General features: G+C 37.7%; 2 protein-coding genes across 3 annotated transcripts in view; one reads left to right on the top strand and one right to left on the bottom strand.

Moving 5' to 3' along the window:
* Positions 1-11,787, bottom strand: part of cdh24a (cadherin 24, type 2a) — an 85,879-nt gene extending 74,092 nt beyond the window's left edge. Inside the window, exon 1 of one of the 2 annotated variants that reach the window (XM_055187428.2) lies at positions 11,651-11,787. The gene's annotated coding sequence lies outside the window, so the exon portion shown is untranslated. The remainder of the gene's footprint in view (positions 1-11,650) is intronic. The other variant, XM_055187429.2, reaches the window with a different exon arrangement.
* Positions 11,788-14,687: 2,900 nt separating this feature from the next.
* On the top strand, positions 14,688-22,189 carry rnf146 (ring finger protein 146). The gene is made up of 2 exons (XM_055187438.2): positions 14,688-14,951; positions 19,575-22,189. Exon 2 carries the CDS (start codon positions 19,576-19,578, stop codon positions 20,665-20,667), a length of 1,092 nt encoding a protein of 363 aa, XP_055043413.2. The 5' UTR covers positions 14,688-14,951; position 19,575; the 3' UTR covers positions 20,668-22,189.
* The last annotated feature ends 875 nt before the right edge of the window (positions 22,190-23,064 follow it).

Genomic DNA, 23,064 nt, shown 5'->3' with positions numbered 1-23,064 from the left:
AGTCTTATAATGGGATGCGGTTCATCTCCCAGGCTCAAATTGGATCTACTGACCGCCGCCCAAGCATCCTGAGGAGTCAGGATCAGAAACATCTCCCTGGTGTGATAAATTGAAGCCATAAACGCTATAATTAATTTCAGCGCTCTGTAGCCGTACGTTTAACGATCTGAAGTTCGTTAGTATTAGAGTCAGGTCCCCGCCATTGATCTTGAGGGCCCTAAGGCATGATGGAGGCTGTCACCAACATAACAAGACTTAAGAACTATAATTACCAGGCATTTCTCTTCCTCAATCTCATTTTCCATCTCCCCCATCCATCTTTTTTATCTGTCTGACTCTCTTTTGAAAGGAATTGTTCGACCACAAGGAAATTTTGGCATTGCTCATGTCTACAAATCTGCATACTCGTGTTTTTCTGTGGAACACAAAGTAAGAAATTTGCCATTGAATGACTTCAAAAAATACGATTCTGGCTAAATAAAAGTAGTTTAAATGACACGTTTGTTTTCAAATCAATGCTGGGTTATTTTCAATTCAGCATTGGGTCACAAAAGGATTAACATTTTAAAGCCTTTTAAGACAGAAAATAAAGATTTTATTCAATTTAATTCAGTCAATAGATAATATAAATTCACCAACTGTAATAGATTTAAATCTATGTAAATTATATTTATATATAATCTTAAATTACAATAACAGTGGTCTGATTTTGTGACAAACTCTAAAAATGCTGGTTTATTTTAAACCAGCATTGGTCAAAAAGGGACAGAAAACATTGGGTTAAAACAACCCAGCATAGGGGTTAAATAATTAAAACGCAAGTGGTTGTGTTCAGAGGCGTCATGCCCATTCAAACTGAGGGGGCACGTGCCCCCGTGGTTTTTTTGAGCCAATGGACTTTTGCATCCAACCTCAAAATCAAATAAGCATCCATTAATCTGTTATTTGACTTTTAATCTGTTTAATATGCACAATATTATACATTCTGTGCTGCATCCTTGTCACTTTTCGGAGATTTTCGCCGTTTTGATAGTGTTTTGATCATGTTACATTACTTTTATTCTGGCGGCAGCTGGAGCTGCAGTCAGTGCAGTCGCAGACGTCATCAGCGTCTGGGCGCGCTCACAAGCTCTCTGCTGTTGCTGGCTTGCTGCTGCATTTGGCTATCTGAGGAATTAAAACGTGTTAGAAACGCTCACAACATTTCCAAACCCCAGTACGGTAATGTGCAGTTAACCTCCTCTGTGTAGAAAATGTATGGTTTTAAATGTGACCGTCTCAACGTTATATTAGTAGAGATTCATCTTCTTGGCACAACGCCAAAGTTCGCCAGAGTGCGCGGAATCTTACATGCTCACATATAAGGTAAAATTTAATGCAAAAATCCGTTCCTCTAATAATTTTATCTAAACATATTTTTTAAAATCATTATTGAACATTAAAATCAATCACGTGGCTATAGCTTATGTCATTTTCGTTTTTTATATTCTTTATGGATTTAAAATTACATTAATTTTATATGATGCAGTTGTTGTGCAAAATGCATTAATGACACAATTAAACAAGCCATTAAGACTTAAATAAATAAAACATGCCGTTTCAGATGTAAATATGATGCAAATGTGTCATTATTCCGATTGAATAGTATTTGATATGAAAGTTAGTCATCACTTTTATTTTGGAGGTTTTTGCATGAAAGCAGTGGTTTTCAGATTGTTAGAAATGTAAGTGCCATGAAAGAGACTGAAAGCTCTATAATTCGTTTGATGTCTGTGTATGCACAAATTTCTGTGAGCTGTTGACACTGTGCCCCCTTAAAAAACATTGGTGCATGACGCCCCTGGTTGTGTTCACCCCTTTTTGACTCAATGCTTGGTTGAAAATAACATATTTTTAGAGTGAAACTTTAAAAGACAGAAAATAAAACTTTCATTCAATTTAATTAACAAAGTCATTGAATAACATTTTAAACAATATTAAATAACCCAACATTTTAGAGTTATTATTATTATTATTATTTTTTAATAGGGACAGATACAAAAAAACATAGATTATTACACCAAGAACAATCCGATGCCTGTATCACAGTGTTTATAGCCATGGCTAATTCGCAACACCATATAGGACACCCACACTCTTAAAAATAAAGGTGCTTAAAGGGGACATATCATGAAAACATTTTTTCCATGTTTAAGTGTAATTGGGTCCATCTTAGAAAAGGTAAAAAAGATCAACCCAGTAACTTAGTTTTGGTAAGCCATTCTCTGCAAGCATGTGAAAAATTTTGGTAAATGAAATTGTCTCCCCTTGTGATGTCAGAAGGGGATCTTATTATAAGAATGCCTGCCACTCCTTAATCTGCACTATCCAACCACGGCACTGCCATTTAGTGGAGAGAGAGAGAGAGAGAGAGAGAGAGAGAGAGAGAGAGAGAAAATAATTGACAGCACAATTGAGTTTAAATTTCAACAAACCACAGTTATGCCAATTAGCGTTTGCATTTCATCAGCTCATTTGCATTTAAAGGACACACCCAAAAAAATTTTGATCAAACCTCCAAAGTGGCAATTTTAACATGTTATAATAAATTATCTGTAGGGTATTTTGAGCTAAAACTTTAAAAACGTACTCTGTGGACTCCAAAGATTTATTTTACATCTTAAAAAAGTCTTGTGAAATGTCCCCTTTAAAATGGTCTTCCATAGAAGAACCTTTTTTTGGTTCCTCAAAGAACCATTTACTCAAAACCATTTAGTTAAAGAACCATTTCTTTTATACACTTTTTATAATCTACAGAATATTCTTTCGCCTTAAAGAACCTACATCTTCAGATGTTAAAGGTGCCTTAAAGCAGAGGTTTTTAAACTGTGGGTTGGGTCATGCTTTGACACAAAAAAAACAGTTTAGTCCAATTCATGACTAGCAATGAAAATGATTTTGATTTGGTATACCAGATATAATTTAGATTTTTCAATTAAAACTTACATTTCAATAATAAAATGAAAAGAATTTTTTTTTTCAAAATATGTGTTCTGTGCATCGAGTGATCCTGTGTGCATCACGTGTTTTGTCAAAATAAGTGCCTGTAGCAGATGATAAAAAGACGCTCGCATATGCCAGAAACTCGCATAATCTCATGCATAATCAGAGTTTAATGTTAAGGGGTTGTGCACACCAAAACTTTTAAACGCGTCTGAAAACGCCTGGACAACACCGAATGCCAGCTGTTTTTTCAGATGAGTACCAGCTTTCTTCAGCTGAGCGCTTTGGTAGCTGTGATACTTTAGCTGTGAGCCGGTTGGTTGCTAAGGTAATGTCCCGCCCCTCCTCCACTGTGATTGGACAGCCGTGTGAGAACTGATATTGACGAGCAAAGCTTTTCACCCAAAGTTGAATATTTTTCAACTCTCGGTGCTCAGCACTGAGCGCGTAAAAACCGCCGAGCGCTGGATTTCAGCACGGAAAAAAACGCTAGCTGAGGGTTTTTGAAAAACACAGAGTTTCCATTGGAAACAATTGAAAACATGCGCAGGCCGCGGGCGTAAAAGCTTTGGTGTGCACGCCCCCTTAAGGGAGTGTCTTGAGTGTATTTTGTGAATGTGAGCGTCTCTTTTATCCAAAACGTTTCTGATGCGTATTCAGCAGGTACATATTTTGACAAAACACGTATCTCTCGACCCGCAGAACACATATTTTGGAAAAAGGAACCACACACATGACACTACGAACACTTAATTTGAATTAGCGCCCCTCGGATGAGCAGTCACGAGCCGCCACTAGGTAAAATGTGTATTTTTCTCATATTTCCATTTAAAAATATGTTGGTGGGTCCCAGGATAGATTGTAAATATTTGAGTGGGTCACAAAATGAAATGTTTGGGAACCAAGAACCATTTAGATAGAAAAGGTTCTTATATCCCTACTGATAAATCCAGCTAAAACCAGCATAAGCTGGTAGCTGGTTTTAGCTGGTTTAAGGTGGTTTATGCTGGTCCTCCCAGCCTGACAAAGCTGGTCATGCTGGTGGGCCAGGTGGTATTCCAGCATGACCAGCTAAGTCCAGCTAGACCAGCTTAAAATGTGACCAAAACACACCTAGACCAGCTTGCTACACCAGCAAAACCAGCTTCCTACACCAGCAAAACCAGCTAAAACCAAGCTGGGGACCAGCTAAAACCAGCTCACCAGCTTATGCTGGTCTTAGCTGGATTTTTCAGTAGGGATGGCATCGTGAATCACCTTTTTTTTAAGAGCGCATGGTTATGTTGTTGAGTAGATAACGCGGCATATAAATCTCTCTAGTTTCCAAATACTTTTCATGCATTTTTCTTTTTGCTCTCCTTGTTTGTTACATTTACTGTTCATATGTCCCTTGATCTTTCCAGATATCTATCTTGCATTCGACTTCTAGACATTTCATATCCTGTTGGTCAGCAACTATCAACCTGCTCCATAAGAAAAGATGTCTTTAGTGTGAACAGAAATACATTGTTTAAGTTCCAAGTCATGCTCAATGCAAATATGTCCTCACACTGTGAATAGGCCTTGACATATCATATTTATAGCGTTGGGTCAAACAGATACAAACCACGTCCCGTTAGGTTGTAATTTAACCTATGCTGAGATGTTTTAACCCATTGTTGGGTCAAATATAAACAATTTTCTGGGTAACGGCTGGCTTTGTCTCTTTTTGACCCAAAATACGGGCACTTTCAAAAAACTGAAGCATACATGCACACTCCAACAAATCCTTTTTCAGTATCATACACTTTTCCAGATCTCTACCCCACAACACAATTATAACTTGCTCAATAGCTCAATAAGCCTCATTCATTAAAATGGAAATGAGGTGCTAGTCAACCCTCCAAGTGTGTACAGCTGCCTTTTATTGATCCAAACTGGAGTGTTTACCAAAGGGATGAAAAAGACGACACATTTCCGTTTATTCTATAATTCACCATGCTGCTCTGTGTCATTGGGGATTGCAATAAGCATTCAGAGCTTCTAATCATAAAAGTTTGACTTATTCTGCAGCTCAATCTGTGGTTTTTTATTCTTTGCCCATTTTCATGCTCCATTTTTCTAGGTCTCTCTAAGAGGTAAAAGTGGGATCATGTCATCTGTACTAGGCCTGCTTTTAGGTTCACATTAACACTTGCTCATCAATATTAAAAGCTGACTTTCCACTCCGAATGCATCCCCTCTTCTGATCTCATCTCCATCTCGCTCATTGAGGCTTCTTTCTCTATTGCACTCACTTCACTCTGGCTATTTTCAGAATAGTATACAAGTATTTCTCCAGATATAGACAGTTTCATCGGACACACGTGCCTTGTCGCGGTTACGCGTCTGGATGGAACTTAACTTCTGGTCTCTGCTTGTTTACTTAAAGGAATATTCCATTTTCTTAAAAGAAAAATCCAGATAATTTACTCACCACCATGTCATCCAAAATGTTGATGTCTTTCTTTGTTCAGTCGAGAAGAAATTATGTTTTTTGACGCAATACGTCATGACGTCAAGAGGTCACAGAGGACGAACACGAAACTCCGCCCCAGTGTTTACAAGTGCGTTGAAAGAGGACTGTTCTTACGTTATTGTGTGTCAACTGATACTAATGAATGTCTTTGTGTCAGTTTATTGTTTAAAATAGTCCGCAAATTTGCGTTTTATATATGTAACACGTGACCTCCCTACGTCACTACGCATTTACGTTAGGTCGCGCTGGACCGGATCTAGACGAGAAGTTGTGCTTTAAAAGTGTATATTTGTTATTTTTCTTGTCAAAAATGACAATCGTTTCGCTAGATAAGACCCTTATGCCTCGTTTGGGATCGTTTATAGTCATTTGAAACTCCGTTAAAAAAAACTGTTAAGTGTTGAGTTAAGTATTAAATGTTGGTGTCTATTAAAGTCCATTAAAATGAGAAATATCCTGCAAAGTTGTCCTCAAAAAACCTAATTTCTTCTCGACTGAACAAAGAAATACTTCAACATTTTGGATGACATGGTGGTGAGTAAATTTTCTGGATTTTTCTTTTAAGAAAATGGAATATTCCTTTAATAGATATGATTTGAACTATAGGTTATCTTGATGTTTAGTTTGCTTCTCAAAAATAAACTACAGGGTTCCCACACCTTAGTTCAAATTCAAGGACCTTTCAAGGACTTTCCAGGTCCAATACCCTCAAATTCAAGGACTACATGTGGGACGTTTCAAGTTAAATTGTGTTACTTTTAAGATACATTGTTAAAGTTCCCTTTCGAGGGAACTTGTGCTGCGTCACTGCGGTGACACTTTGGGGACGCCTCCAGGAGTAAGTGCGTCTGAATGTGTATATCAAATTCAACCAATGGTGAGGAAGTATATCGCTATCTGAAATATTGTCAAAGACGGCGTTACAGGGACGCAGGAAGTATGGCAAGAGAGACGCAGCGTCTCGTTCCCTTCAGGGAACAACAGTTACATACGTAACCCGAGACGTTTTCATGTGTCAAAATATGCAAAAAAGCATTTTGGTATGAATCAACATTCGCAAAGATATAAGCATTTAAAGCAAACAGTTTAGCACGTGTGCTTAAAAAGTCTAGAATTTTTATGATATTAATAATATGGATTTTTTTCAGAAAACTTCTTGCATAAAATAGATTCAAGCACTTTCAATGACCTGTATCTATGTATGTATATTTTCAAAAACTTCCCAGATTCACAAACTTTCAAGGATTTCAAGGACCCGTGGGAACCCTGAAACTACTGTAAAAGGACTTTATTGTTATTGATTCTTTGTGGAGTTTACCGTAAGTTACGTTTGTTAAGCAAATTAAGCAAACCTTTTTATATCAGCAGTAAACATACAACCCCAAATCAGAAAAAGTTGGGACACTGTAGAAATTGTGAGTAAAAATGGAATGGAATAATTTACAAATCTCATAAACTTACATTTTATTCAAAGTAGAATATAGATAACATATCAAATGTTGAAAGTGATACATTTTGAAATGTCATGCCAAATATTGGCTCATTTTGGATTTCATGAGAGCTACACATTCCAAAAAAGTTGGGACAGGTAGCAATAAGAGGCCAGAAAAGTTAAATGTACATATAAGTAACAGCTGAAAGACCAATTTGCAACTTATTAGGTCAATTGCCAACATGATTGGGTTTAAAAAGAGCCTCTCAGAGTGTCAGTGTCTCTCAGAGGTCAAGATGGGCAGAGAATCACCAATTCCCCCAATACTGCTGCGAAAAATAGCTTTCTGAGTTTTTCAGAGAAAAATTGCAAGAGTTTGAAGTTATCATACAGTGCATAATATCATCCAAAGATTCAGAGAATCTGGAACAATCTCTGTGCGTAAGGGTCAAGACCGGAAAACCATACAGGAATGCTACTGTAATGGAAATCACAACATGGGCTCAGGAATACTTCCAGAAAACATTGTCGGTGAACACAATCTATACGTCAAACAAGAAGCCATATCTAAACATGATCCAGAAGCGCAGGCGTTTTCTCTGGGCCAAAGCTAATTTAAAATGGACTGTGGCAAAGTGGAAAACTGTTCTGCAGACGAATCAAAATTTGAAAACTGTGACGCCATTTCATCTGGATCAAAGAGGACAATGACAACCCAAGTTGTTATTAGCGCTCAGTTCAGAAGTCTGCATCTCTGATGGTTTTGGGTTGCATGAGTACGTGTGGCATGGGCAGCTTACACATCTGGAAAGGCACCATCAATCCTGAAAGGTTTATCCAAGTTCTAGAACAACATGCTCCCATTCAGACGTCGTCTCTTTCATGGAAGACCTTGCATTTTCCAACATGATAATGCCAAACCACATACTGCATCAATTACAACATGGCTGCGTAGAAGAATGATCTGAGTACTGAAATGGCCAGCCTGCAGTCCAGATCTGTCACCCATAGAAAACATGCGGCGCATCATAAAAAGGAAGACCCGACAAAGAAGACCTATAAGACAGTTGAGCAACTAGAAGCCTGTTTTAGACAAGAATGGGACAACATTCCTATTCCTAAACATTGATCCTCCTCCTGCTGTTCCTAATATGTACATTTAAATTTTCCGGCCTCTTATTGCTACCTGTCCCAACTTTTTTGGAATGTGTAGCTCTCATAAAATCCAAATTGAGCCAATATTTGGCATGACATTTCAAAATGTGTCACTTTCAACATTTGATATGTTATCTATATTATATTGTGAATAAAATATACGTTTATGAGATTTGTAAATTATTCCATTCCATTTTTACTCACAATTTCTACAGTAACTTTTTCTGATGTGGGGTTGTAAATGTTACTGCATTTAGTAAACCCAAGTTACCCTGCTTAAAGCAATAAAGGATTTTTCCCTGTCAGTATTTGACGACACTTGACCATGCGTCAATATGTTGACGCGGAGGGTATACCTTTCGCGTCATTTTTTGACGAACTGGGGACTTCAATAGTAAGTCCGTTGCATTGTCTTTCCTATTTTCTTACCATTTTCTACCATTTTCGCGTCGGTTTAGGGTTAGATTTACATAATGACATCCCTACCCAAACCTAACCCTAACCCCAATGCCAGGTGACAACTGTTTAATTTCGCGTACCTAATAGTATTGAAGTCCCCAGTTCGTCAAAAAATGACGCGAAAGGTATACCCTCCGCGTCAACATATTGACGCATGGTCAAGTGTCGTCAAATATTGACGCCATGGGTGTGAGACTGTGTTAGTCAGTAAGCCTACTAGATAACAGTTCTCCACATCTGTGTAAGCATTTCTTAAACAATCGATTTCAAATATGTGCAATCTTTTAAGTGTGACGAATCAACCAGAAGTAACATCAATTGCATTTGTTTCAAGAAAAGTGTCTGAAAAAGAAATAACGCACAATGTTGAATTAATACTTCTTTTCAAGCTTCTGGTAGAAAATATAATAGATGTGTTTACATACTAAAACGAGAAAGGTGGCTTTTTGAAACCTTGAAATCAACTGAACCAATTTTCCAGACAATTCATTGTTTTAAAGCTCACAAATAATCTCAAAATGTAAAAAAAAACATGCTATATAAAAACATTTGAGTTATTCTTATTAAAGTAATATATAACATCACAAAGTAAAAAATAATACATTTCTTTATTAATTTATAATATGGGTCTAATCAGTGGTGGCCGGTGACTTTTTTTTTGGAAGGTGCTCGATGCGAAGTTAATCACAACATGTATGTAGCCCGTCATGTGTGTGGTTCCTTTTTTCAAAACATGTGTTCTGCGCCTCGAGAGATTGTGTGTGCATCAAGTGTTTTGTCAAAATAATTGCCATCTGCATATGTGTCTAAAGGGTTTATGATAAAAGAGACGCTCGCATTTGCCAGATACTCGTATAATCTCATGCGTAATCTGAGTTTACTGTTAAGTGAGTGTCTTGCGTGTATTTTGTGAACGTAAGCATCTCTTTTATCATAAACGGTTTTGACGCATGTGTAGCACATGGTTCATATGACGCAACAAACACATATTTTGAAAACACAAGCAACACACATGACACTCAAAACACTTATTTTGAATTAGCGCCCCTCGGATGAGCCGCCACTGGGTCTGATACATTTAATAGCCTATCTTTCTAAAATAGTAATATAACTATTTTAAGATTGAAAATATAAAAATGGAATTCTTAAGAGTGCATGTTAGTAAGTGTGAGAGAGCGGTAGGGGTTCGCTCTGTGATTCATGTAGGCTCAGATGGGTAATAATGAGTGGTCACTTCATTTCAAATGGCAAATTTCTGTTCCAGTCTCACTTCACTGAACTCCAACACAGCCGCGAGTGAAAAAATAACCCACAAGCTTGTCAGATTTGCACAGGCGGATGACAGGAGAGGCACACATATTGCGTGTGAGAAATTCTGGGAAACGTTAAAGCTTTAAATGGCTGACCCAAAAAGCATAGAAAACCAAATTTGCTTCTGTATCTCATGCAGATCTGAGTTTGTGTTTGGAAGCCGAGCTGTTTCCAACCTTAACAGGCAAACTGGGACTACTAATGTGTGGAACAATTGTTGAACAAATTTGTTCTTTAATGAACAAGCTGGAGCAAACGCACGCACATATATAGCACAGACTGGATAGGAGTGTGATTACAGTGAGTTGTGGCCATAATCGTGCTTTAATGTGCAGACTGATGTATAGAATTCATTAAGAGACACAAACTAAAGCCCAGAAATCAGGACAAAACTGAAATGCTTGCCTGTAAATGCTGCTAAAACTGTTTGCCAGAGAAACTGCAATAAATCTCATTAATTTTCTTGCAACAGGTAAGCCATATAAGATTATCCTTTCGCTCTCTTTCTCTCTTTCTCACACACACACACACACACACATATACAAAGTACCTTGGTGCATTTATGTAAATGCCAAACTAAATTAGTATGGTAATTCTAAACTACCATGGTATTACTATCCGATTAACCAACCGCACTCTTCATTCGAAGTGCATGCGAGACTAGACTCACAATTGATTTTATTACCATTGATTTTGAGTTTGCCAGTGGCAGGTTGCTGACCCACCAACATGATTTTCAAGCATAAAAAACACTGCATCCACAAAGATCTCAAACCCACAAAGATCTCAACTTTTTTATCAGTGCATCTTGGTACTGAAAATTAAGTTGATTTGCATGGCATTTCTTACATCTTTCCCAAGGGTTTCTTGTTCTGTAACCTGTCCTATTCAAACCTGATCAGGACTCGAACCAGTAATCGGTTTGGCGTGGTGGTCGAGCTGTCTCATCTCTTACATGTAACTTTGGCAAAAGAAGACATATTGTTACCTAGAGGTCCTCAGGAGCAATACTGTAATGCCTTAAATTGTTCAATAGGCATATGCTTCTGATGCTTTTAGACTTCCAAGAACCCCCATAGGTTACATTGTTTTAAAATTAACCAATGTATCATTTCTACACCCTAACCTTGACTTTAAACTTTACACACCTTGCTTTTAGCATTTTAGTTTTTTTTTAAAGTGATCTACCCTTTAGGAGGTTTATGACGACATTTACACTTTTATTTCTCCCCTGCTCAATGAGTTTTGGCTGTTTTAGTTTCTCACAATTTATTACCAGAGCCCACAATAAAGTAACCGAGACACCTTTTTGTGGGTTCATTTCGAGCAACACGAGGGTTAATCTATGCACTAGACACATCGGTTACAGCACATCGGGTTTTTTCCAGGACAACTAAAACTGTAAAAAGTGTACAATCAAGCAATAAATGACTCAGTAAATGAGTACTACAGCGCAGCGTCTGTGCGCTCCCGTAACCGGTCACCCGTGCGCGGAGTGCGGCTCCATCTGTCAGATACAGTCGAAAAGAACATCAGCTTGGTAACTCTAAAAAAGCACCATTCCCAAATGCACCAACATTAAATACATCCAGAAAAACAGGCATCAGCTGACAGCTGTCCTCCTCCACAGCATCGTGGAGAAACGCGCAAAGCAACATCACTGCCTTCACGCGTACATTCGGCTCATTACCACATAAACCCCTGCTTCATTCCGGTGTATCACAACTTGCTTATGCCCAATAAGTTTGACATTCTGGTGATATACACGCGGCTGTGCATGCAATCTGCAGGATATAAAATATGTCAGGTCTTACCTACAGGAGAATGATCTCATTTGACAGATGAAGGCTCTTCTGTCTTGTGTTCAGCTTGGTGAGGAGCTGAGACAGAAACGCGCACAGAAGAGCGAAGTGTCCCCATCTCTCTCTCTCTCTCTCTCTCTCTCTCTCTCTCTCTCTCTCTCTCTCTCTCTCTCTCTCAGCATCACAATAAGAGTGCCCAAATTCATACACACGTTTTTTATTACTGAGCATCTCATAGACTCACATTGTTTTCATAACACTATCTTTCACCTAAACCAACCACGCAAACCTAAAGTAAAACAAGATTTGGTCATGTCATGAGATTTTTTTTTTTTTTTGCGCATCCCATTTGTAAGAAAACAATTTTAAATAGGCATTTTATCCAAACCTACACACAAGTGGTCATGACTGCCCCAGTGGACTGCAGGTGTCACTATATTGTTAATACATTGGGTTTGGCTAAATGTGTAACTTATACCGACAATATACACGTTGGCTTAGACATAAACATTGTGTTATTGGTTTTCTACGTGATCTGATGTTTAATGTTATCATTCCTAAAACCAACATAATCCTTTTGCATTTGTAAACTATCATCAAGTCATGATTTATTGTGGTTATTAAGTCATTTTCTCATGGGGACTATTGACTGGCAGATGATCTAGTTGTGCTATTATTTAGGAGACATACAACATATGCAAAATGTGCTCATTAGTATTTGTAACATTGCATCTTAAACAATATTATGATTTTACAAATGAGCTGTCTGCCATTGAATGATCCTTTATGGTAAAACACAAGACATCCTTGTTATATAGAACTATATTTTGGATTTCACATGCATTGTGTTGATGTTTTGCCAAAATTGAGATTTTATTGCCTTATAGTTTATAGTCTATCATAGAGAATATTGCCTTGGACATCTGGTGCTGTTTATTCTGCACTTAAATTTAAAAGTTTCAAAACATGTCTCAAATTCATAATAATCCGCACAATCCCCTAAATATCCATGATGATAAATGTTTCGTGTAAAAAGTACAAAGCGAGTTTGTTTAGCATATAAAAATGGGGTTTTGCAAAACATTCAATACAGTGCCATCAGCTCATTTCCCTACTTGTGTAATTTCAGCAGGGATCCGGCTCCAATCTGTTTATTTCTAATTTTATCGTATAAATAGAATAACAATGATGGTGAGAATATTTGCCTCGCACGCAGCCCCAATAACTGGAGAAGATAAATGTGTAGCTTGGTGCTTTCATACACAAGAGTCAGTGTGTGCGTGTTTCTTATAACGCCCCAGTTTAGCTACTTCCCCTTTGTTGGTGCTGATACTATCTTATTGTTACCAGGTGGCTTCCAGTGACAGGAACGTTGAAAAACTGCTGACAATAAGCCACGGCTCATAGCAAATGAGAAAAGGAGGACACACCAGCGGCAGTATGGCGCTTCTTCATCGCAGAGACGCAGGGGGGCGAGGAAACCATGTTAGATGGGAAAGGAACGAGATCCCCTGGGGGAAAAGTTCCAGCGAGTTCCTCTGCTTCAGATGATGGTTCATAAACTACCATCAGCCATGAGGGCCTAGGGAACCAATGCTGAAGTAGTTCAGTGCCGATAAATGAAAAAGTGAAAATTAGAGAGAATTTGGTCAGTCGGAGGGAAGAAATGGAGACTGATAGGCCCAGCAATAGAGTCCCCCCTGAGGATTTGGGGTGGGGGGTGATGAGGAGTGATGGAGGATGCCATGTGGAGTTTGTGTGCTGTCACACTACGTTGTGAATTTGATTAAATAGCTGTGTAAAATGAGCAGTCATTGATTTCATGCATATGGCACCCACACATGTGCATGCACACGCACACAACACTACAGCAAGCTCAGTCATCCAAGCATAACAAAGCCACGGGGAATCAAACCTTCTTTTCCGTTCTAATTTAGGAAATTCTCCCATTTAATGCTGTGTACTACACACCATTGCACACATCGACTGATTATCTCTGCATCGCAAGTCCGTGCTTTTCTCCCCTCCCGTCTGAATAGTTATTTGATCCACAATGAAACTGCTCTCCCTTGAGCACAGACATGACAAATGACATCCAGCAACACACGTTTCTGCAGTGTAATGCTGGAAGAACAGGAGCGTGCATGGCATTATCTCTGGTTAACATGGTGTAAAATGCTGCAGACATGCAGTGAATATCATTTACTTGGATAGGAAAGGGTTTTAGAATGGTTCTACCTTTCTAGAGTTTGAATTAATATAGTTTTGTGATCATAAATGGAGATATGCCAACATGTGCCAGGGGCAAAGCATCGGTTATTGGTTGGTGGGTGCAAGCTACAGAAATTAGATAAAACTCAAATTACCAAACTGAAAATGTGCTGAAATTGTTCATGGCACATTTATGTAACTTAGGATACTTTTCTTCATCTCCAAAACTATGAATACTGTAAAGAAATGTGTATATTAAAGCCTTAAATGGTCATTCATGCACCCACAGAATCCATTAAAGCTCTTTTTTAGTCCTGGGTGTTCAGTTTGTCTAGTTTAAAGGAATCAGGGTTAATTCTAGGTGGAACTTTAATCTGATGTTGTCCTAACCTACTTCCTTTCATAGTTGAATTAGTTCTTATCTAATGACAATCCCCTGTTGTTGTCTTTTTTGAAACACAATTCTGCCATCTAGTGGCATTGCGTTGAAAATCATGCACTTCAGGATAAACACAGCACTTTAACTTTACATTTTAAATTATTGATTAAATGTTTTTCAAGAAGCTATGCATATAAATAAGTAATGTGGTGTTACGGTGATACCTTATAATACCATTTTGTTGTTTTGTAAAATATAAATGATTGTTTATATATAAAATATAATATTCTGTAAATGCTAAGGCCTGTTTTGTTTTGCCTGTTTAGGAAGATTTTGAACTGTAAACATTCAGATTTTAAACAACAGCCATTTTTTCAGAGCGTGTTTTATAAAAACAGTGATTCTTTGTTACTAGTATGCGCAACTCCCGCGCAGTGTGGGGGCGCTCGAATACACAACCAGCGGCCTGGTTTTTAAAGAAGAGACGTTTGTTTCTGCGCAGCTCTTGCGCAGAGCGGATGCGCTCGAATATATACCAGCAGTGGTCTGATTATCAAAGAAGAGCCGTGAAAACATTATTGTGTTCATTTGTGTCGAGCAAATTCACCTTTACCGATTAATTTACGTCAATAAATGAACAATGATCAGTCAGCAGTTGACCAGGAGATGAGCCAGATCTGATCGTCGCTAAAAGAAGGAGGCGAGATTTTACATTTTTGACAGGTTAGTAAACTGATAGACATTGAAGCAACGCTACGCAGCTGAATTTGTCGAAAATATCAACATATATTAAACTTGCTAACCTTATCGTTTGACTATCTCGCGTTAAATGTTTCTAGTTTAACATTGTTATCTTTATAGGAGCTCGGAGATTTTGTTTTCATATGAAATAAAGGTTTTGTCGATATGTTTTGGTTGGGGTGTTGTCATATCTACAGGCCTCAGTCTGAACTGATCAATTGATCGGGTCTTAACACCTCAAACCTAACTGGTGTTATTTGTATGTCGTTAATAATGATTTAATCTAATAAATGAATAATTAAATAAGTCGCTCTTGTTTGAGTTGTTAAGGATTTGGGCCTGAAAATGTAACATTAGCCTTGAAACACATCAGACATCACATTGAACCTTCACTGTTTATTGACTGTCTCTTAATCGCAAATGTAATTTTAAAGTATTATGATTATTTAAATAGGAGTATAATATTTAAAATTAAAAATGGAACACGTTTTAAAACTTGTCCAGCTAACATTTCTTTTACCTTTTCATAATATATATATATATATATATATATATATATATATACATATATATATATATTAAAATAAAGGTTAACATATTTTACTGCTACTTTTGTATCTGCTACAATTTATATATTTAATAGTTTTCTAGACTACAAAACCAGTGATAAGACATTTATACATCATCCGAATGTTGAATAAATAAGCATTTCATTGATGTATGGTTTGTTAGGATAGGACAATATTTGGTATAGATATATAACTATATTAAAATTTGGAATCCGAGGGTCCAAATAATCAAAATTTTGAGAAAATCGCCATTAAGTTGTCCAAATGAAGTCCTTAGCAACTGCATCCACTCGCAAAAAGTTTTATATATATTTATGGTGTGAAATGTATAAAATATCTTCATTGAACATGATCTTTACTTAATATCCTAATAATTTTTGGCATAAAAGAAAAATCTATAATTTTGACCCTTACACTGTATTGTTGGCTATTGCTACAAATATATCCGTGCTACTTAAAGGAATAGTTCACCGAAAAATAAAAAGTCTGTCATCATTTTCTCACTCTCATGTTGTTACAAACCTGTATAAATTTCTTTGTTCTGATGAAAGTTTGAAACCAATCCGATCTTTAGCCCAATTAACTTCCATAGTTGGAAAAAAAATAATACAATGGAAGTGAATGGGGCTCATGTTCGGTTTGGTTTCAAACATTTCCCAAAATTTCTTCCCTTGTGTTCATCAGAACAAAGAAATGTATACAGGTTTGTAAAAACATGAGAGCGAGTAAATGATGACAGAATTTTCATCCCTTTAAGATGTCTGTCTGGGGGCGTATTACAGAAAAATTATAACTTTAAAATCTTAACTGTTTGGTAACCACTGTAATTTCAATTAGGACCTCATTTAAGACAAAAGCTATTACAGAATAACGCTTCCTTAGTGCATTATCTTATCTTAACTTAACTGCAGGAAAGTGGTATTACAGAAGCATCCTAACTTGACAAAACATCGTAAAAACGGGCTTAACTTTAGGGTAACCCCACAGATGTCCTAACTTAAAATTTAAATGAAAGTCAGCTGAAACAATCACATTATGATGGACCTGTGGGAGAATGACATTACATTTTTTTTAACAAAGTGCAGAATGAAAAACAGCAATGTTTGTTTTTGGGTTACTCTTTGAATATGTTTTACCTTCACTACATCACTCCACAATGTTTCTCACTAGTGGATCGATCTACCAATCTCTGTCATTCCTCATTATTAAAAAAAAACAAACTTATTTGTGAACACATTATAGGATCATAATGAATATAGTACACACTTGACTCAGCATCTATTTCGTCTCATGTCTCTATTAAATGTTGAAATGTACAGTAGTATACTACCACTAGGAAGAAGAATAGTTTTACCAATTTTGTAAGTCGCATTTGCTAAATGTTTAAATGTAATACTAACTCACAGGTTATGTGCAGCGCATTGATGCGAAAACAGTTATTGTAAAAAAACACAGATTATGATTACAATAATACAATTTCTTTCTCTGTCCTATTGAAAAAAATGACAATTATTTAGTTTGCTGTATACCAGCAGCTCACACATTGTTGGATGCTTGGTAACAGACCTAAGAGTTGATAACCAAACATTATTGAGCGATTTGAGATTTCCTAACTAGAGATGAGGTAAGATTTGACGAGAAAAGATCAATTTAAGATTTGCTTCTGTAATATGAATTTGTGAAAAATCCTAATTTAACATATCATATCTTAAGTTAAAACCTAAGATACAAAGTTTTTGTAATAAGCACCCAGGGTCACAAATAGATAAAACCTTAAGTTAATATTTCTTGTCCTGCGTTTCTGTACTAGTCTCGTAGATGGTTTGGCTGTTAAGGATTTGGGTCATGATATATTTAGCTTTTGATTTCTGTCTCTGCCTCTCATTTGGGCTTGTTGCTATAATGAAAATGTTACAGAAGTCATTCTGTTAAAGCGAAGAGTTTTGTTGTCAAACAAATGTATGAATGTAAACTATATTTTACAATAGCTAATGAAAAAACTTAAATGTACAAAGTACATTGTAGTTGTTCCACTTGGTTGGGCTGTCACACTGATTAATTCATCGACTCATCGCGATGTTTCAGATCACCGCAATGATTGCACATCTCTCAAAAAACACAAGGGGGAGCTGCAGCGCCTGTATAAATGAGACAATATCAGATTATTTTTAAATATGCGTTATGTGTATTAGGGCTGTGCGATTTAGGGAAAATATCTAATTGCCCATTTTCTCACAGGAATTGCGATTCGATTCGATTTGCGATTAAATTTTGTAGCAGATGCAATGTGCATCTGCCTCTTTAGATGGTTAGATCTTACTGATGCTGCTTATGGGTCTGGTGATTTAACCGGTTTTTTTTGTGACAACAAAGAAATTAAGAATATAATTAACACTTCTTATTGTATGAAATGTAAAATGGTCTTTAGCTTTATTTAAATAAGTGGATTCATTATAGCTGCAACTTTAACAACAAGTTAAAATATTTAAATGGGTGACTGAGTTTTACTGGAAAGATTTGTATGCATGTTTGTTTTTTGTAAACAAAGAACTGTAATACTCAACTTCATAACTATCAAAATATTAAATAGCTACATTTGGGAATTTTAAAATGATTATAAAATCCAAATGCGTTCAATGTCATGTCATTTCATTCAAGTGACATTAGAAACCCAGTTAAATGGTATTTTAGTTTGTTTTAAATAAGGAGCCGGGCTTGAAAGCATTGTTGGGCGTGTGTGTGTAAAGTTTTAACGCATCATCCGTTTTGGGAGACGCGGGCGTGAAGTCTTGCGATGCGGACTTGCGGAGACAGGCGGGAGTATTTAATAAGCATAGAGATACAGGCTGCGCGTGTGCTTCAAGTTTAAACACCGTGTCTGTTGTGGAAGACGTGCGCGAAAATTCTTGCGATGCGGAACCAGGCGCGAGTATTTAACAAGCATTGAGAGACACAGGCTGCGCGCATGCTTTAAATTAAAACCCTTTGTCAGTTTAGGAGAAGCGCTGTTTTGGCTGATGTACCTCTCACGGTGAAAGCACAGCCATACTTGCGCTCGCTCAGTTGGTCACAAAGCCTCTCCGCATATTTCTCAAACCGCATCATATCGCGTCCTTTCGCGATTTGCTAATTGCAACGTTTCACATTGCGATTGCGGTTCGATTTCGATTAATCGCCCAGCCCTAATGTGTATTAATTTTAATGCCAGGTAAACCTTGCAAAATATTTCATTTTAATAATCATAATAATGTGTGAAAATTATTTCATAAACAAATTAAAAAATATATGAGAATTAAATGTCAAACCAATAAAACAGACAATTAATCGTTACAATTTATTAGGCAATTAACCGTCAGCCAATCGTGACAGGCCCACCACTTGGTTTTATTTGCTATGTTTTATTGTTTAAATGTTATTCATTGCCAAACAAATATATTAGAGCATATTGATGAAGTGCTTTAATATGGACTTTTTCCTTTCCAGAGTTCTCAATGTTTCATTATTTTAAGAGAAGTGATAAATGTCATATTAAATTCACATTTTATACCCAAATTTGATTTGGCACATTTATTTTTATTATTAAGGACTGCAAGTAAATAACTGGAATTGGGCATCTGAATAAAAACAACTGCTTTATTATTTTTCTGTCTTTCTTATAAAACCATAAATTTGAAAATTCATGCATAACAACAATAAATATATTTTAGCATTATAAATACTACTATGACTATATATTATATTGAATTTTATTATATTATCATGTACAATTTTTGTTGGAGTAGAGCTTTATGTATATTGTACAGAGCAACAATGAACAAAGAAGTGAAGCTGCTATTTACTCATGACTTTATTTTTGACTTGGGCAACATTGGGTGGTAAACAGTGTCCTGTTTGTTCTGCACATGTACCACTGACGTTATTGTGTTTCTTACTGTGTTTCTATTGTGTAAGCAGCACATTTTTTAGAGCCAGTTGGTCATGATGCACATTTTCCCATTCTGCTTATAACATGATTGTGTTTTTGTTTTCTTGGCAGTATGGCAAGCTGTGGCGAGGTCGATCTTTCTGTGGACACCCTGACTTCTGGAAAGAAGGTGAGTGGAGAGTCTGTGATGGATGGAAGTCCTTCTTCTTCGTCTCCATCACTGCCTGTACCGGAATGCGCTATCTGCCTTCAGACCTGCGTCCACCCCGTACGTCTGCCGTGCCGCCACATTTTCTGCTTTCTGTGTGTCAAGGGAGCCTCCTGGCATAGCAAGCGGTGCGCCCTCTGTAGACAGGAAGTGCCTGAGGACTTCCTGGAACGGCCCACTTTGCTTTCGCCCGAAGAGCTGAAGGCTTCGGCGACGGGTGGGCGCGGGACGGGTGCCGGCGGACACGCCTGGTACTACGAAGGACGTAACGGCTGGTGGCAGTACGACGAGCGGACTAGCCGAGAGCTGGAGGACGCGTTTAACAAAGGCAAGAAGAACGCTGAGATGTTAATCGCCGGTTTCTTGTACGTCGCCGACCTGGAGAACATGGTGCAGTACAGGAGGAACGAACATGGCCGCAGGCGTAGGATGAAGAGAGACGTGGTGGACATTCCTAAGAAAGGTGTGGCTGGACTTAGACTAGACCCCGATCCCAACGCTGTGGTGGCGGCGGGGTCAGGAACGGTCACCGCTGGGCCGGATTTAAATGTGGACGGAGCTGCGGTCGAACGAGAAAGCTCAGCAGATGGAGCGGACACTGGGGTCAACAGCGCACGTTCTCAGGGCGTCTTTGTCCCCGCTCCCGTAAGGCCGCCTACTGTCTTGGGCGGTCACCTGACGAGTCCTGCTTCCTCCAGTGGTATTCAACTTGTCCAGGCTCTGGCTCATCTCAGTATCAGCCCCTCTGAGCCTGAACCCGAGGAGGAAGATGCAGATGACGAAGACGATTCTGTCACACCAGATGCCCCGGAGTCCGAATCCGAATCCGGCACGAGCGAGGACGAAGACGAACACGCTGGAGACGAAGGTGCGGAGGGCACCCGGGGTAGGCATAGACTGCAGCAGTTGGACAGACCGCCCCCTGGTGGTGGCCCTGCACAAAGCGGTGATCGGTCCGGGTGCCCAGACGGTCAATGCACTGTTACCAAGGTTTGACCGCAGCACAACTACAGGACTCCTACCCAAGCACCACAACTGTTGGGTATTTCTAACCAAGCTCTGAAATGCAAAAAAATGAATGACTGCACCATTCAACTCACAGAAATATGGACCGGGGAAAGGGTGGGGACGGGGGTCAGATGGTTTTAGTGTATTATTAGTGGTTGTCTTTTCTCTTAATGTTAGAAGGCTGTAACAGGCCTGTAATCTTTAAATGGAAATTAGAGGCAAAACTACAATAAAACTTGCTTTTCAATATACCTAGACGGTCCATTTGCAAGATTACTTTAAAACGCTAATGACATAAATGAAAACTGATAGTTGGTAGAGCTCCGCATTGCATGATGCTTTATAAAAAAAATTATGCTGCCATTTGGACCTGTGATAAAAATATTTAGATAAAATACCATTAAGCACATTTATGTTTTTTTAATTGGGATATTATTTTTATGGGAATTAAGCACATTTACCTCTAAATTCTCATTATAGAAATTAATCCAATATTTGTTTTTTTTCTGTGGTGACTTGCATTACTGTTATACAGAAAGCATTAAAACTTAATTTGGTAATTTAAATGCAATTTAAAGCAAATATTACAATAATAGATAAGTTGTGATTTAAATAACGTTATCATTTAAGGTTTGATTTGCATGAGGGTTGGTGGTGGCCTGGGGTGCCTAATGCTCCTGACATTTTTTGGAGACATGGGGGAATTCACGTTTTTATCCCATCAGAAGATTTCACTACGTCTAGCTTGAGTCCAGTCTCCAATGACTATGTATGGTACATATGTACTGTGATCAAAATATTTTTGAGAAATGGCATATCAGGTTTTTATTCACATGATCCTCTTACGTCATGATATAATGAGGTTATCTTTAGCGTACCGATTAGAACTTTATTGGTGTCATTATTTTGAAAATCAATTTATTTACTGTAGTTCCTTGCTTCTGAACCTTTCTGTTACAAAGGCGTCTAGATATATTTTACGATGTGTTTTTCTTGTTTGTGTTAAATAACAAGAATTAGATGCAATACCATCATTTCAAACGCTAAATGTAAGGAAAAGAGAATTTATTGTAGTTTTGCCAAGGTTTCACCAGGAAAAGACCTTTCGATCTGACATTTGCTACTTATAGTGTTTCATTACGTGAGGTTTAATATCTTAACTGCGTGTGTGTGCATTTGTGTTCATTTTAAGCAACTTGTCTTTTTTTCTTTTGCCTCATCTTGGTGTGCTTCTCTGTGTTGATATGAGCGAGAGGACTTTGGCCCTTGTTTTGTTTTATCAGATGGTTAACTAGTACTCTCTGACCGATTGAGTGCTTTTTAAGATGTCCGATTTGAAGTTTTTTGCAGTTTTAATCTGTTAGGGCAGAAACGTTACGCGAGCGCAGAGTGCATGACCAACGCACGAATTGTGACATTTCAATCTATATGCTGCTTAAATCACAAACTGGTTTGGTTTTTTTAACATCGCTAATTTTCATCTTCATTTGTTCAGATTCTTTGTTGTCATGAAACAAAATGAAAACTAAAGTTAAAATAACTTCTTTTTGGTGTATTTTTTGTTTTAGTGTGTTGTTTTGTTACCAGGTTTATTTGAAAAATAAAGTGTTGTCTGTTTTTTGTCAAAGATTAAACTGTTGTGATGTTTACCTGAATTACAAAAGAATAAGTTAGCTACTTACAGGGTTCCCACGTGTCCTTAAAATCCTTGAAAGTTTATGAATCTGGGGAAAAAATGTAAAGCCCCGGGAAATTCTTGAAAATATACATAGATACCAGTCATTGAAAGTGCTTGAATCTATTTTATGCAAGAAGTTTTCTGGGGAAAAAAACATATTATTGCCTGTGTAGCGTAGGATAATATCATAAAAATTCTAGACTTTTTAAGCACACGTGCTAAACTTTTCGCATTAAATGCTTATATCTTCTGTATGCGAATGTTGATTCACACCAAAATGCTTTTTTGTCTCTGGTTACGTATGTAACTGTTGTTCCCTGAGAAGGGAACGAGACGCTGCATCTCCCTTGCCATACTTCCTGCGTCCCTGTAATATTTCAGATAGCGATATACTTCCTGGGTCCTACATCACCTTGTCTTTGTCGTTAAGCCTCACCATTGGTTGAATTTGATATACACATTCAGACACACTTACCCCTGGAGGCGTCCCTAAAGTGTCACCGCAGTGACGCAGCGCGAGTTCCTTTGAAAGGGAACTGTAACAATGTATCTTAAAAGGTAACACAATGTAACCTTGCTCTCACTTGAAATGTGTCCCCACATTTAGTGAATTTGAGGGTATTGGACCTGGAAAGTCCTTGAAAGATCCTTGAATCTGAAGTTAACTAAGGTGTGGGAACCCTGTACTTAATATTTTTTTTATTATT

This window comes from Misgurnus anguillicaudatus, chromosome 13, assembly GCF_027580225.2.
Source record: "Misgurnus anguillicaudatus chromosome 13, ASM2758022v2, whole genome shotgun sequence".
Taxonomy (NCBI): Eukaryota; Metazoa; Chordata; class Actinopteri; order Cypriniformes; family Cobitidae; genus Misgurnus; species Misgurnus anguillicaudatus.
Note: the sequence above shows the minus strand (reverse complement) of the source record. Positions and strands in the feature narration are given on the sequence as shown.